The sequence below is a fragment of the Gigantopelta aegis genome, chromosome 6, assembly GCF_016097555.1.
Source record: "Gigantopelta aegis isolate Gae_Host chromosome 6, Gae_host_genome, whole genome shotgun sequence".
NCBI classification, from domain to species: domain Eukaryota; kingdom Metazoa; phylum Mollusca; class Gastropoda; order Neomphalida; family Peltospiridae; genus Gigantopelta; species Gigantopelta aegis.
This window is the reverse complement of record NC_054704.1, coordinates 1,969,033-1,980,767: the sequence shown is the minus strand read 5'-3', so window position 1 is coordinate 1,980,767 and position 11,735 is coordinate 1,969,033. Positions and strand designations below refer to the sequence as shown.

At 36.9% G+C, this 11,735-nt stretch overlaps 1 protein-coding gene across 1 annotated transcript; it reads left to right on the top strand.

The window, feature by feature from the left end:
• The first annotated feature begins 3,959 nt into the window (after positions 1–3,959).
• On the top strand, positions 3,960–8,382 carry LOC121375409. Its single transcript, XM_041502844.1, has 2 exons — positions 3,960–5,156; positions 6,696–8,382. The coding sequence occupies exons 1-2, from the start codon at positions 4,799–4,801 to the stop codon at positions 7,445–7,447; spliced, it is 1,110 nt and encodes a 369-aa protein (XP_041358778.1). The 5' UTR covers positions 3,960–4,798; the 3' UTR covers positions 7,448–8,382.
• The last annotated feature ends 3,353 nt before the right edge of the window (positions 8,383–11,735 follow it).

The window sequence follows — 11,735 nt, the reverse complement described above, 5'->3', positions numbered from 1 at the left end:
AGGAATATTGCTCCTCAGTATGACCGTGCATATCGTTTCACAGAGAGCCGTCTGGTTCTAAAGGTCCAGGTCACGGTCAGGTTACGGGAACAGGTCTAATTTAAAGGGACATTCCTGAGTTTGCTGCACCTTTTAAGATGTTATCGCCAAAGAGAGACTTTTTAACGATTGTAATTACATATCAAATATATTTTTCTGCATAAAATATTAGTGGCTGTATATTAAACGTGTTTCTGACCGTTCTAATATTTGTACTAGGTTAAATTTCATCTTATTTCCTAAAATATAGTTTTTTCGTACGTACGAAATTATTTGAAGACAAAACCCAGTTTGAGCTTCTTACAAATATTAAGACGACCAGGCACACATTGAATATACAGACACTGATATTCTAAACAAGAAAATATATACAATATGCAAGTTTAATCGTAGAAATATTTTATTAGTTGGAAACATCTTACAATGCAGCAAACTCGGGAATGTCCCTTTAAGTACTAGCATGTGACGACGTCTCACATAGCGTCATTGCAATGGACTGGTAGAGCGAAATTTGAGGTCTTCGCTAACTCGTATGCATTCTTATTGTGTGCACAACTTACCTATATCTCGCAATATACTGAATAAAAAGTTTGTTTTATTTAACAACGCCACTAGAGCACATTAATATAGGAGAAGCCATGTGTTTAGGGAAGTGACGTCACGTATCAGCATGCGCGCGCATGTGGTAGGCAGAAGTCTATAATAATGGCCATTAGTAACAAAGCGAACTAGCGTAGCGTGAATAGCAAAGAATGGCCAAAACGTGCTTAAATTACCGCTTGTAGCACGGGAGCGCTATTCTACATAGCTCCTGCATGGAGGAGATACATGTACTCTTTCCACCCATAAAATTTGACGATTGACCGAGTTCAAAACTATAGCAAACTTCCTTTTTTTTTTTTTTCTTTTCACCTGAATAAATATTTTTAGTCCATGTATTTTTAAAGTGTCTGGTCCATATTTCAAGTAAAGCATTACAAACGAGCGCGCGCACACACAAATAAAAATAATAAAATAAAACAAGTATGCCTATATTTTTTATTTAAAACTGTTTAAAAGAAATAATTGGCCTACACTTTGTTAAAGGAAATTATTTCTTTAAACAATTTTAAATAACCCATTTCTATATATATATATATATATATATATATATATATATATATATATATATATATATATATATATATATATATATATATATATATATATATATATACATATAGATATATACATACACATACACACACATATATATATATATATATATATATATATTATATAAACATTTGTTACAAATGAACCAGTAGACAATATATAGACAGTAGTTATATATATAACACATCAGACTTGTCTACTGGTTTATTTGTAAGGCTTTTCATCAACAATAAATTTAAGCAAGTATCTTATTAGAAAACTTTACAAAAACTTTAAAACTATTAATTTTATCAAGTCCTTTTTTATTCCTTAAACTTGCTGATATCGGATACATATTAAAACATTGTATTAAAATGGAGGAACCTAAATTTAGTTTCCATACATGTTCCATGACCACACATACATTGCTCCCTCTAGCTACAGCTAGTACAGAACTTAGCCTTTTAAACCGGATACATCTCAAATTTACTTGGTCCCTCACCTTTGCGGTTCCATCTTCAGAACATTTTGTAGCATTCTTTTTTTATATATATATACGGTACATAAAATTGCCATTAATATTTTAATCGCCTAATCCCATGCAGGCCAGGACATAGTTTAATACACAGTCGATCTAGGATTGATTCCTGTTGGTGGTCCTATAGGGCTATTTCTCATTCCAGCCAGTGCTCTACAAGTAGTGTAACAAAGGCTACACTATTTATTATCCTGTCTGTGGGCTGATGCATATAAAAGATCCCTTATTGTTAATCGGAAAGAGTAATCCATTGTGTGACAGCAGCAGGTTTCCTTCCTAATATTATCTGTGTGATCCCTAAACATGTACGACTCTATATATCCGTAATTAAAATGACTTGAGTGCATTGTTAAATAAAATATTCCTTCCTTTCAAATCTAAAACAGTGTCAGTTACCTTTGACAAGAGGCACAGTTTCAAAGGCTATCACTTTCAACCTGATTAATAAACCAGTTAAAACAACAAATTACTGTAAATGGTAACAATACATTGTTTTAATTTAAGACACACATTAACACAATGCAAATATCATTTGATCATTGGTTTATAATGATAATAGAAAAAGAAAATAATAAATATGTGTTGTCTATTGTTTCTCGATATAATTTTATTGATTTTGTAAAGTCTGTTTTTATTAGAAAATAGAGATCCTGGTAAAAAAAAGAGGATTAAATCCAAGTGTTATCAATGTCATCATCACATACTGAATAGCACCAATAATATTGCATATGGTAGTTTGGAAAGTCAGTGAAAAAGGTTCTGGTATCCTTCTTATGCACAGAAACATGAGATACTGTAGAAAAGAATCGCTGAATCTGATACCAGTGTTCTCCTTAGCATCCCTTAATTCACCCTAAAACTTAAACGCCCTTAATTCATCGTGAAAGGCCCATTTTTCATCCATGAGTTGCCGGTTCTCTTTTTGTCCATAAACAGGGATCACTGATACCTAGAAAAAAATATGAAAATTGGTAAATTTCTATGATATATAAGTATGAAAGTTTTATATTGTGTACATATTAGTACTAGTAACTATAGCATTTTTTGACTGTATCATGTAAGCCCAAGATGTTGGTCAAGGACATATATATTGAATATTATTGAAATATTTGAATACACATAAATGTATTTGTGAAGACATATTGACATCTGTCACTGATGACAATAATACTTATAAATACAATCAGCTCCACTTTTCTTTCTTTATTTGCTGCAAACAAATTCAGATAACTTATATAATAAATGCATGTAACATAATTTATGTTTTTAATAAAATATGGTGGCTATCACCAACTTGTGGATCAATATCCAGTTTTATTATTATTATTTATTTATTTTTAATCCCAAACAAATGATTTAATACATCTGATATCCCACCCTGAAATGTTTATACCTTTTATTTTATTATTAAAAAATCAACTTACACATTACAAATACACCTGTGGATCACTTCTTCAATAAAAAAAAAAAGTAAAACATTATAATTAACATATAATATAATTAATAAATGGAAATATTTCAGAACCATTTTCATATGAAACAGTATATATATGCTTGATTGCACACACACACACCTCCCTGTTATTTAATTAAAAATATAAATACTCCAGCCACCTACATATTTTATGGCATAATACAATATAAAATTAATTCAGATTTTTGTTTTACCCACTATAATGGATCTGTCTATACAAACAAAAAGTTACATAAAACATTGTTTGTCGATTGACTGGGTAGGCCTACTGTTCACAGGGTATCTTTGTTTCCATGTCAGTTTGGTGGGGGCTTTTATTATTATTTTTTTTTTTTTTTTTTATTATCTTTTCAATTTTCATTTCAATAAATACTGACGTGTATTAGTATTACGAATGAATAACGTACAACAAACCTTGTATAAAATGACGATCTCCGTTGTGGGATGGGCAAAGTTGATTGTTGTCAGCTTTAACTGTTCAACGTTTTGCTTCCACTGTATTTGATGAAACTAATTTCATAATCCTTACTACAGTGACTTGTGCATCTAACAACAACGTATGAAATTACCATGACAAAATACCATTCATCTAAACTAGTCTACACTGATTTAATTGACGGAAAAACATTCGCTTGTTCATTACTACTAATGCCAGTATTGTCAACTGGTTTCTTGCCTACCAGCGCTCACGCGGTACCACGTGATCAAAACATGTGACGTCACCGTGGCTTCTCCTATACTGAATAACGTCATATAACTATATCATGGATACTGGTATACCATGCTAACTACATGAGATGCACACATTTTGTACACGTGTTTATCCACAAATCAGATCTACGGATTCAACAGTGTATGTGTGTTCTCCTGAAAGTGATAAAATTGGAGTTTATTTATAGTGCGTCCCTAAAACCCCATTGTAAATGGGCTGAATGCGATATGCAGTACATTTAAACACGACAATGTATTGTAGAGCGATGTTTTGTACGCACTATTTCATTACGTTGTTTTGTGACTACCACACAGAACTGCCTCACTGTATGACTCTCACCTGCGCCAATGATAAAAAAAAAAAAAAAAAAATTTCAGTGTCTACTCGAGAACATGAATTAAAGGAAAGCGCATGGCCTAAACCGTGAGATAGTGAACGCACTGACAAAGGCGGGTCGACAATTACTTGTTTACCGTGAATAGTGAATCCGTAACGCGGACAAGTGAAAACATGGCGTCGTTTTGTTGTCGCGGCGCTCAGTTCGCTTGTAACGACTTTATATCCACCTGCAGAGTGGGGCTTCACATTTCAAACATCATCGGGGGAGTTGCCTGGGCACCACGCTGTTGGGTGTGTGTCGTGTCACGCGTTACATTCGTCTGCTGTGGGTAGAAATATGTCGCCGAATGTGAAACCACTGACACTGTAATCTACTCTGATGTCGTCGTTTTCAGTTACCAACATATTTAGCTCTTTTGGATTCCTTGTCACGGGTGGCTGACCCCGGTATCCAACAAGCTGTGACTGACTCCGTGCTTTGATCGTCTGTAACGGGTTCTGTTTGTCACACACAGTTACAAGAGAAAGACACAGGACGTCAGTGCTGGACGTTGTTACGAACATGCAGGGCTGTCCACAGTCTGTTAAAGTGGACGTGGAAGTGTCTTCTTTCGGGAAGGGTTATTCGTCCCCCACGAACCCGGGGGAGAGGGTATCGTGCGTGTGGAGCGAGCACGTGATGTCGCTGTCGGAGATCCTTGGAGAGAAGCGCCTTCCCGTCATCGTGGAGATGTCGCACGATGACGTCGTGCCGTCGTGCTCCGTGACGGGCTTCAGCCTCCAGCAGCCCATGCTGTTGTTCAGAGAGGTCCTCATCCCCAAGGTGTTCGCCAGGAACGTCGTGTGCGAGCAGCGGAAGGGACAGCCCGCCAGTTTCAAGGACGTCGGACCCTACGTCGTCGTCCCCGTCGACTACCCAGGTAATGAAGAGGTTCATACCTGTTTCAATACATAATTAATTCTCATAGGTTCTCTGTATGTGTATCTCTATTTGTATATAATTATATCTGTCTCACTTTCACTATCTCACTTGTCTCTGTCTGTCTGTCTCTCTGTATATCTCCCCTTCCTCCCACTACCTCTCCATCTCTCTCTCTCTCTCTCTCTCTCTCTCTCTCTCTCTCTCTCTCTCTCTCTCTCTCTCTCTCTCTCAACTGGTCAAAGGTCGTTCGTTGTGCTTTCCTCTCTGTGGGGAAAATGCATATAAAAATCCCATGCTGCATTAGAAAAAATGTAGCGAGTTTTCTCTGATGGCTACGTGTCAGAATTACCAAATGTTTGACATCCAGTAGTCGATGATTAATTAATCAATGTGCTCTAGCGGTGCTGGTAAACAAAACAAACCTCTCTCTCTCTCTCTCTCTCTCTCTCTCTCTCTCTCTCTCTCTCTCTCTCTCTCTCTCTCTCTCTCTCTCTCTCTCTCTCTCTCTCTCATTTGTGGACATAATCGCTGGTTTACTGTGTATACTGACATTGGTACTGTCTTGTTTAAACGAAGTCGAGTAAACTTTGAGACTATTAGTAATTTATAATATTTTCTTCATTGCCACAACTACCGTGGTCTACAGTTTAAAGACGGTAGGTTCCGACTTCGTATCTCCAAACCTATTGCACCGTGACGATCGGTGGACGGATGTAACGTTGTACTCCGTGAGTGTATATCAAAGACTGTGGGTTTCAACACCTTACGCTGCATGCTGTTGGGTGGCTTTTGTTCAGTTTTATGTTTATCTTTGTTTTGGTGTGTTTGATTGTAAAACAATTAAAGTTTAGTTAGTGTTGCTTTTAGAGGAAAGTTGTATGCTTATACTGCCTTAAAATGAAAAGGGAAGATATTTAAAACATTATTTTTTAATTTTTTAAAATATGCATACGTTAGAAGATGAAAAGCATTTCACAGTGGAATGTCCGTTATATTCTGATAATAGGGATGAGCTTTATAAGGCAGTTTTTTCAATTGTAGTGAATTTGTGCTGATGATAAATTTATAGTTTTACTAACCGCTGAACACGTAATATTTAGCTAATCGTGTGTCAAAATATTGCCAGAATAGTATAAAGGTTAAAAACAATACTATCTTTGGGCTTTAATCTACCCCAGTAATGGGTAATCACTTAGAGATGAAAATGTGATATGAGGAAAAACGTTTACAATAATTGTTGGTAAATATACATAACACATATTTGGACTGGCGTTGACGGCACTGTACGATTTCACTCATATAATATGCATCGTTCTACATAACTTTAATTATTATATATACTATAATTAGTAGTACATGTAGTATTTTAATATTTATTAATTGTTATATTCATTTTGTAGTTTGTTGCAAATTTTGTCCAAAATGTCAAAACCAATGTTTTCTATTGTAATATACAGGTGGTTTTTTTTATATGTAAATGCATGTAAATTATAGATATATATGTACAAATACTGAGACATGCTGTCTTTTATTGCAGGCCTTTTCCGCCTCGTCGAAGACTCAGAACCTAACGACTGCAGTGTCACCAGCGTGGCGAACATCGCCAGAATAATGCCGGCCTCCTTCCTCTCAATGACCAGTGTGAAGGGCTACGTGTTCCTCAAGCGGCGGAACCACACGATTGTCTACGAAAAGAAAGACATCATTCCGTGTTTCTTTCAGGTGCACAACATCCACGAAGACTACGTTACCTACGTCAACAGCCGAAAGAAAGAAAAGCGGAAGTTGATGTTGTGTCTGCGGTGCGCCGTGGACGGAGGAGAAAAAGAAGTACTACTTCCGTACGAGACATTGGGCACCTTTTATGTCGTGGATCGGCGGAAAGGAATTTCCAAATTCAACATCGACGAAGATTCTTGTCTGCACAGAATCACAGAATTCGTGCCTTTGTTGGAGAAGAATGACGTCACAAGAGTGAAGCTAGTCACGGGGGACCCGCCCTCGCAGGAGTGCCACTTCACGGGATTGCTCAGACTGTGTCACGTGGTTCAGGAACACACAGTGATTGCGTGCACTGTTAGTTCCAAGGCACCAACCATCTTCGAACTGTCCGTCCGACCACACCCTCAGTTCCGCGTGGCCTTCAACACGGCTGATGGTCAGAGCGAGCGCGTGCTCAACGACTGTCTGGTGTTCATGAAACACTCGTTTCTCAATTTCACGCGAGAGATGAAAGTGAGGCGGGATTACGAAATAGAGAAGAAGGATTTGAGAGAAAACAGTTACTGACGAAAAGTGACGGACAACTGTAGGTTCCGACTCGTTTCTCATACAGCTTTTCTTAGGGCGAATTAAGATTTATTTCAGACAGTTCAGCATCGTCTTTTATCTTAATTAAGGTTCTCGATAAATCCAGGGTTATTTTTATCTGAATTGGAATTCTTTTATGAAAATTGTGGTTTTTATCTGACTTCAAATTGTCTTTGGTTAATTAGAATATTTTTTAATGAATTTAAATTCGTCTCAGTACATTCAAGACTGTAATTAATTCGAATTATGTTTCTAAAAAAGTCAGATGTTTATCTGAATTTAAGATTTACTTCAGTAAATTCATGTTTTTATTCAAATGTAAGATTCACTTCAGTCAATTCATGTTTTTATTCAAATGTAAGATTCACTTCAGTCAATTCATGTTTTTATTCAAATGTAAGATTCACCTCAGTCAATTCATGTTTTTATTCAAATATAAGATTCGCCCCAGTAAATTCATGTTTTTATTCAAATGTAAGATTGACCTCCGTAAATTCATCTTTTTATTCAAATGTAAGATTCACACCAGTAAATTCATGTTTTTATTCAAATGTAAGATTCATCTCAGTAAATTAATGTTTTTATTCAAATGTAAGATTCCCACGAAGAAATTCGTGTTTTTATTCAAATGTAAGATTCATCTCAGTAAATTCATGTTTTTATTCAAATGTAAGATTCACCTCAGTAAATTCATGTTTTTATTCAAATGTAAGATTCACCTCAGTAAATTCATGTTTTTATTCAAATGTAAGATTCACCTCAGTAAATTCATCTTTTTATTCAAATGTAAGATTCACACCAGTAAATTCATGTTTTTATTCAAATGTAAGATTCACCTCAGTAAATTCATGTTTTTATTCAAATGTAAGATTCACACCAGTAAATTCATGTTTTTATTCAAATGTAAGATTCACTTCAGTCAATTCATGTTTTTATTAAAATGTAAGATTCACCTCAGTCAATTCATGTTTTTATTCAAATATAAGATTCGCCCCAGTAAATTCATGTTTTTATTCAAATGTAAGATTCACACCAGTAAATTCATGTTTTTATTCAAATGTAAGATTCACCTCAGTAAATTCATCTTTTTATTCAAATGTAAGATTCACACCAGTAAATTCATGTTTTTATTCAAATGTAAGATTCACCTCAGTAAATTCATGTTTTTATTCAAATGTAAGATTCACACCAGTAAATTCATGTTTTTATTCAAATGTAAGATTCACCTCAGTAAATTCCGATTTATCTGTCAAAGTCTCCTCAGTAAATTCAGGTTTTCGTCTGACTTGAGATTGTCTCCAGTTATAACGACGCTGATAGATAGCGCGGGTCGGTATTGACCTATACCAAGGTCACTAGGTATAAAACTGGTGAGCTTTTTGAACAGGTAACATAGGTTAGGAAATATTGAACACCAGGCGAATTCCTGCAGTAGGTGAGAATCTCATTAATATACACAGTTGTGGTTTTGTTAGCTGCCGGTAATATTAATAAGCATCACTACAAACTACTCCCAAACAGGGCCCGTGTGGAGTGTATTTCAAAGTAGGTGTGTGTGTGTGTGTGTGTGTGTGGTGAGTAAGGCTACTGTCAGCATCATGGTCGGTGGGGTCCTCCGTCACCACTCCCTCCCCCCCCCCGTTCCGTAATCCATGCAAAATAAATACAGTTTTACAGTTATATCCATTTACGGTTCAGGCATGTCTCCCCAAGTTCCTGTCCCTGCATGATCAGCGGTTTGATCCGGGAAAGAGCAAAATAAGGAACCATTGCCACTCAATATTGTTCATAGCGCACCGCATTCTATTACGATGATTTGTTTAAATAACTCGAAGGTGGTCTATAGCCTTGGGCTGGAGGCCGTGATAAGAAATGCTATTTTATTCACTGAAGACCTGAAAGGCAGTTTGGCAGCAAGTTAAACATGAACTGCAGAAAACCAATTATCTCAATATACAGGTCATGCGGATCCGGAACATACAGTGGGTGCAATGAAGCGACTCGGAGAGATTGAGACGTGAAGAGATATTGTGAACTTCAGGTATTAACGGGGGGTGCTTCCTAACCACTCCAGGAATGTGTGACTGCCTCACATGGAAGGTGATAAAATGTTTCTATAGTGGACTATTGCTGATGTTGTTATTATTAGTATTTGTTGAATAAATATATTACAGTTGTATTTTAGTGGCAAATGTTATTCAGAATAGCATGCTTCATACGAGTTTTCAATGTAATTCCTAACGAAATATTGACATCGTGATATATTCGATGTAAACATACATCTTCTTACCCTTTTACAACAAAATAAAAACGAAGTTTTAAATGTATGTCGCCACAAACCTACACTGCAGAGAACATTGATGACAAACGAAGAGGAAAACCAGATTGGTGTGACCAGAGAGCTAGACGTTTGTTTTATGTTGGGTGTGACCAGAGAGCTAGACGTTTGTTTTATGTTGGTGTGACCAGAGAGCTAGACGTTTGTTTTATGTTGGTGTGACCAGAGAGCTAGACGTTTGTTTTATATTGGTATCACCAGAGAGTTAGACGTTTGTTTTATGTTGGTATCATCAGAGAGCTAGACGTTTGTTTTATGTTGGTATCACCAGAGAGCTAGACGTTTGTTTTATGTTGGTGTGACCAGAGAGCTAGACGTCTGTTTTATGTTGGTATCACCAGAGAGCTAGACGTTTGTTTTATGTTGGTATCACCAGAGAGCTAGACGTTTGTTTTATGTTGGTATGGCCAGAGAGCTAGACGTTTGTTTTATGTTGGTATGGCCAGAGGGCTAGACGTCTGTTTTATGTTGGTATCACCAGAGAGCTAGACGTTTGTTTTATGTTGGTATCACCAGAGAGCTAGACGTTTGTTTTATGTTGGTATCACCAGAGAGCTAGACGTTTGTTTTATGTTGGTATCACCAGAGAGCTAGACGTTTGTTTTATGTTGGTAAGGCCAGAGGGCTAGACGTTTGTTTTATACTTATGTGAACAAGTGGATAACAGCTGCTAGTGGACTTGGTCCCGAACCATGAACTTTTGTTGTCGAATATTTAATTTACTTACCTTCAAAGAGAACAAGCACACTAGCTATGGGCACCAGGGACACACCTAAGATATACGTGATGGTGGTGGCTTTCAAAAGGTACTTTCACATAGTAATAGGATGGTACTCTGCTGTATAAGACAAAAACAAATCTAAATTATAAGCATACGAGACGAAGGGTCGCAGGGTGGCAACTTCCCCTCCCCCCTCAACCAGTACTGGATCAAAATCCTCAAATTCGGGCAGAATCGAGAGAAATGTTCAGGCAAAATGAGCTGACCTCGAAGCTTTTCACCAATTTTATATATTAATTGAAATAGTATAGCGTTCCATCCACCATATTACAAGTATCCATCTAACTACATATAGAACATAAAGCCAGACACAGTGGTCTACTGTGATTTTCTAACGAGTTCACAGACCCGGTTACAGGTGTCCGCCTCGGTATGTCCTAATTAATACTTCGTCTGGAAACCTAGGGACGGGATCTAGCTCAGACGGTAGAGTGCTCGCCTGATGTGCTTCTGTCGTAGGATCGAACCACCGCAGTGACCCATTCTCTAAGTTTTTGTTTCCGTCTCAAGCAGTGTCCCACGACTGGTATATCAAAAGCCTGTGGGAATGTTTATCTAAAACAAATGTTTAACATCGAATAACTGATGATTAAAACATCATTGTGATCAAGTGGTGTCGTTAAACAAACCACCTGTATAACTTGTCTGTAAACTGGGTTCACAAGCACCAGACCTCTTCCAGTTTTCATTTATCACCACACGACCTGGACTGGAGAGACAGCCCAGGTCACTAGATCGCCTTTTGAACAGCACGTTACCCAATACATTTCCACTGAATACACAATAGTGTGGCTTTCGGAGCGCCTTCGTGTCTGGCCTAGGTTTATTTTCTATTGTAACTCTGCGCTATAGAGTTGCTCTAGAATCGTAATACACGATTTCAATAAGCGCGCATGATTTCAAAAGAGAGTTGGTGTCCAAACTATCAATGCACATAATAATGTAAATAAAATCTTGTTAACTTTTCGTCTGTGCTGTAGTGATGTCGATAAACAAAATAAAATCTTAACTTCAACTTCATTTGTTCGTTTGTGTTCTTGTTTTTGTAATGTTTTAGGGGCAGAACGTGTGTTGTTGTTTGTTGTATTGTTTTAGGGGGCTAGACGTGCCCAGTGGTAAAGCGCTCGCTTAATGCGTGTTCGGTCTGG

Excerpts from the sequence above, each read along its gene's own strand:
- LOC121375409 (XM_041502844.1), top strand. The coding sequence starts at position 4,799 with ATGCAGGGCTGTCCACAGTCTGTTAAAGTGGACGTGGAAGTGTCTTCT. Across the intron at positions 5,157-6,695 it reads CGTCCCCGTCGACTACCCAG|GCCTTTTCCGCCTCGTCGAA; the intron begins GTAATGAAGAGG and ends CTTTTATTGCAG.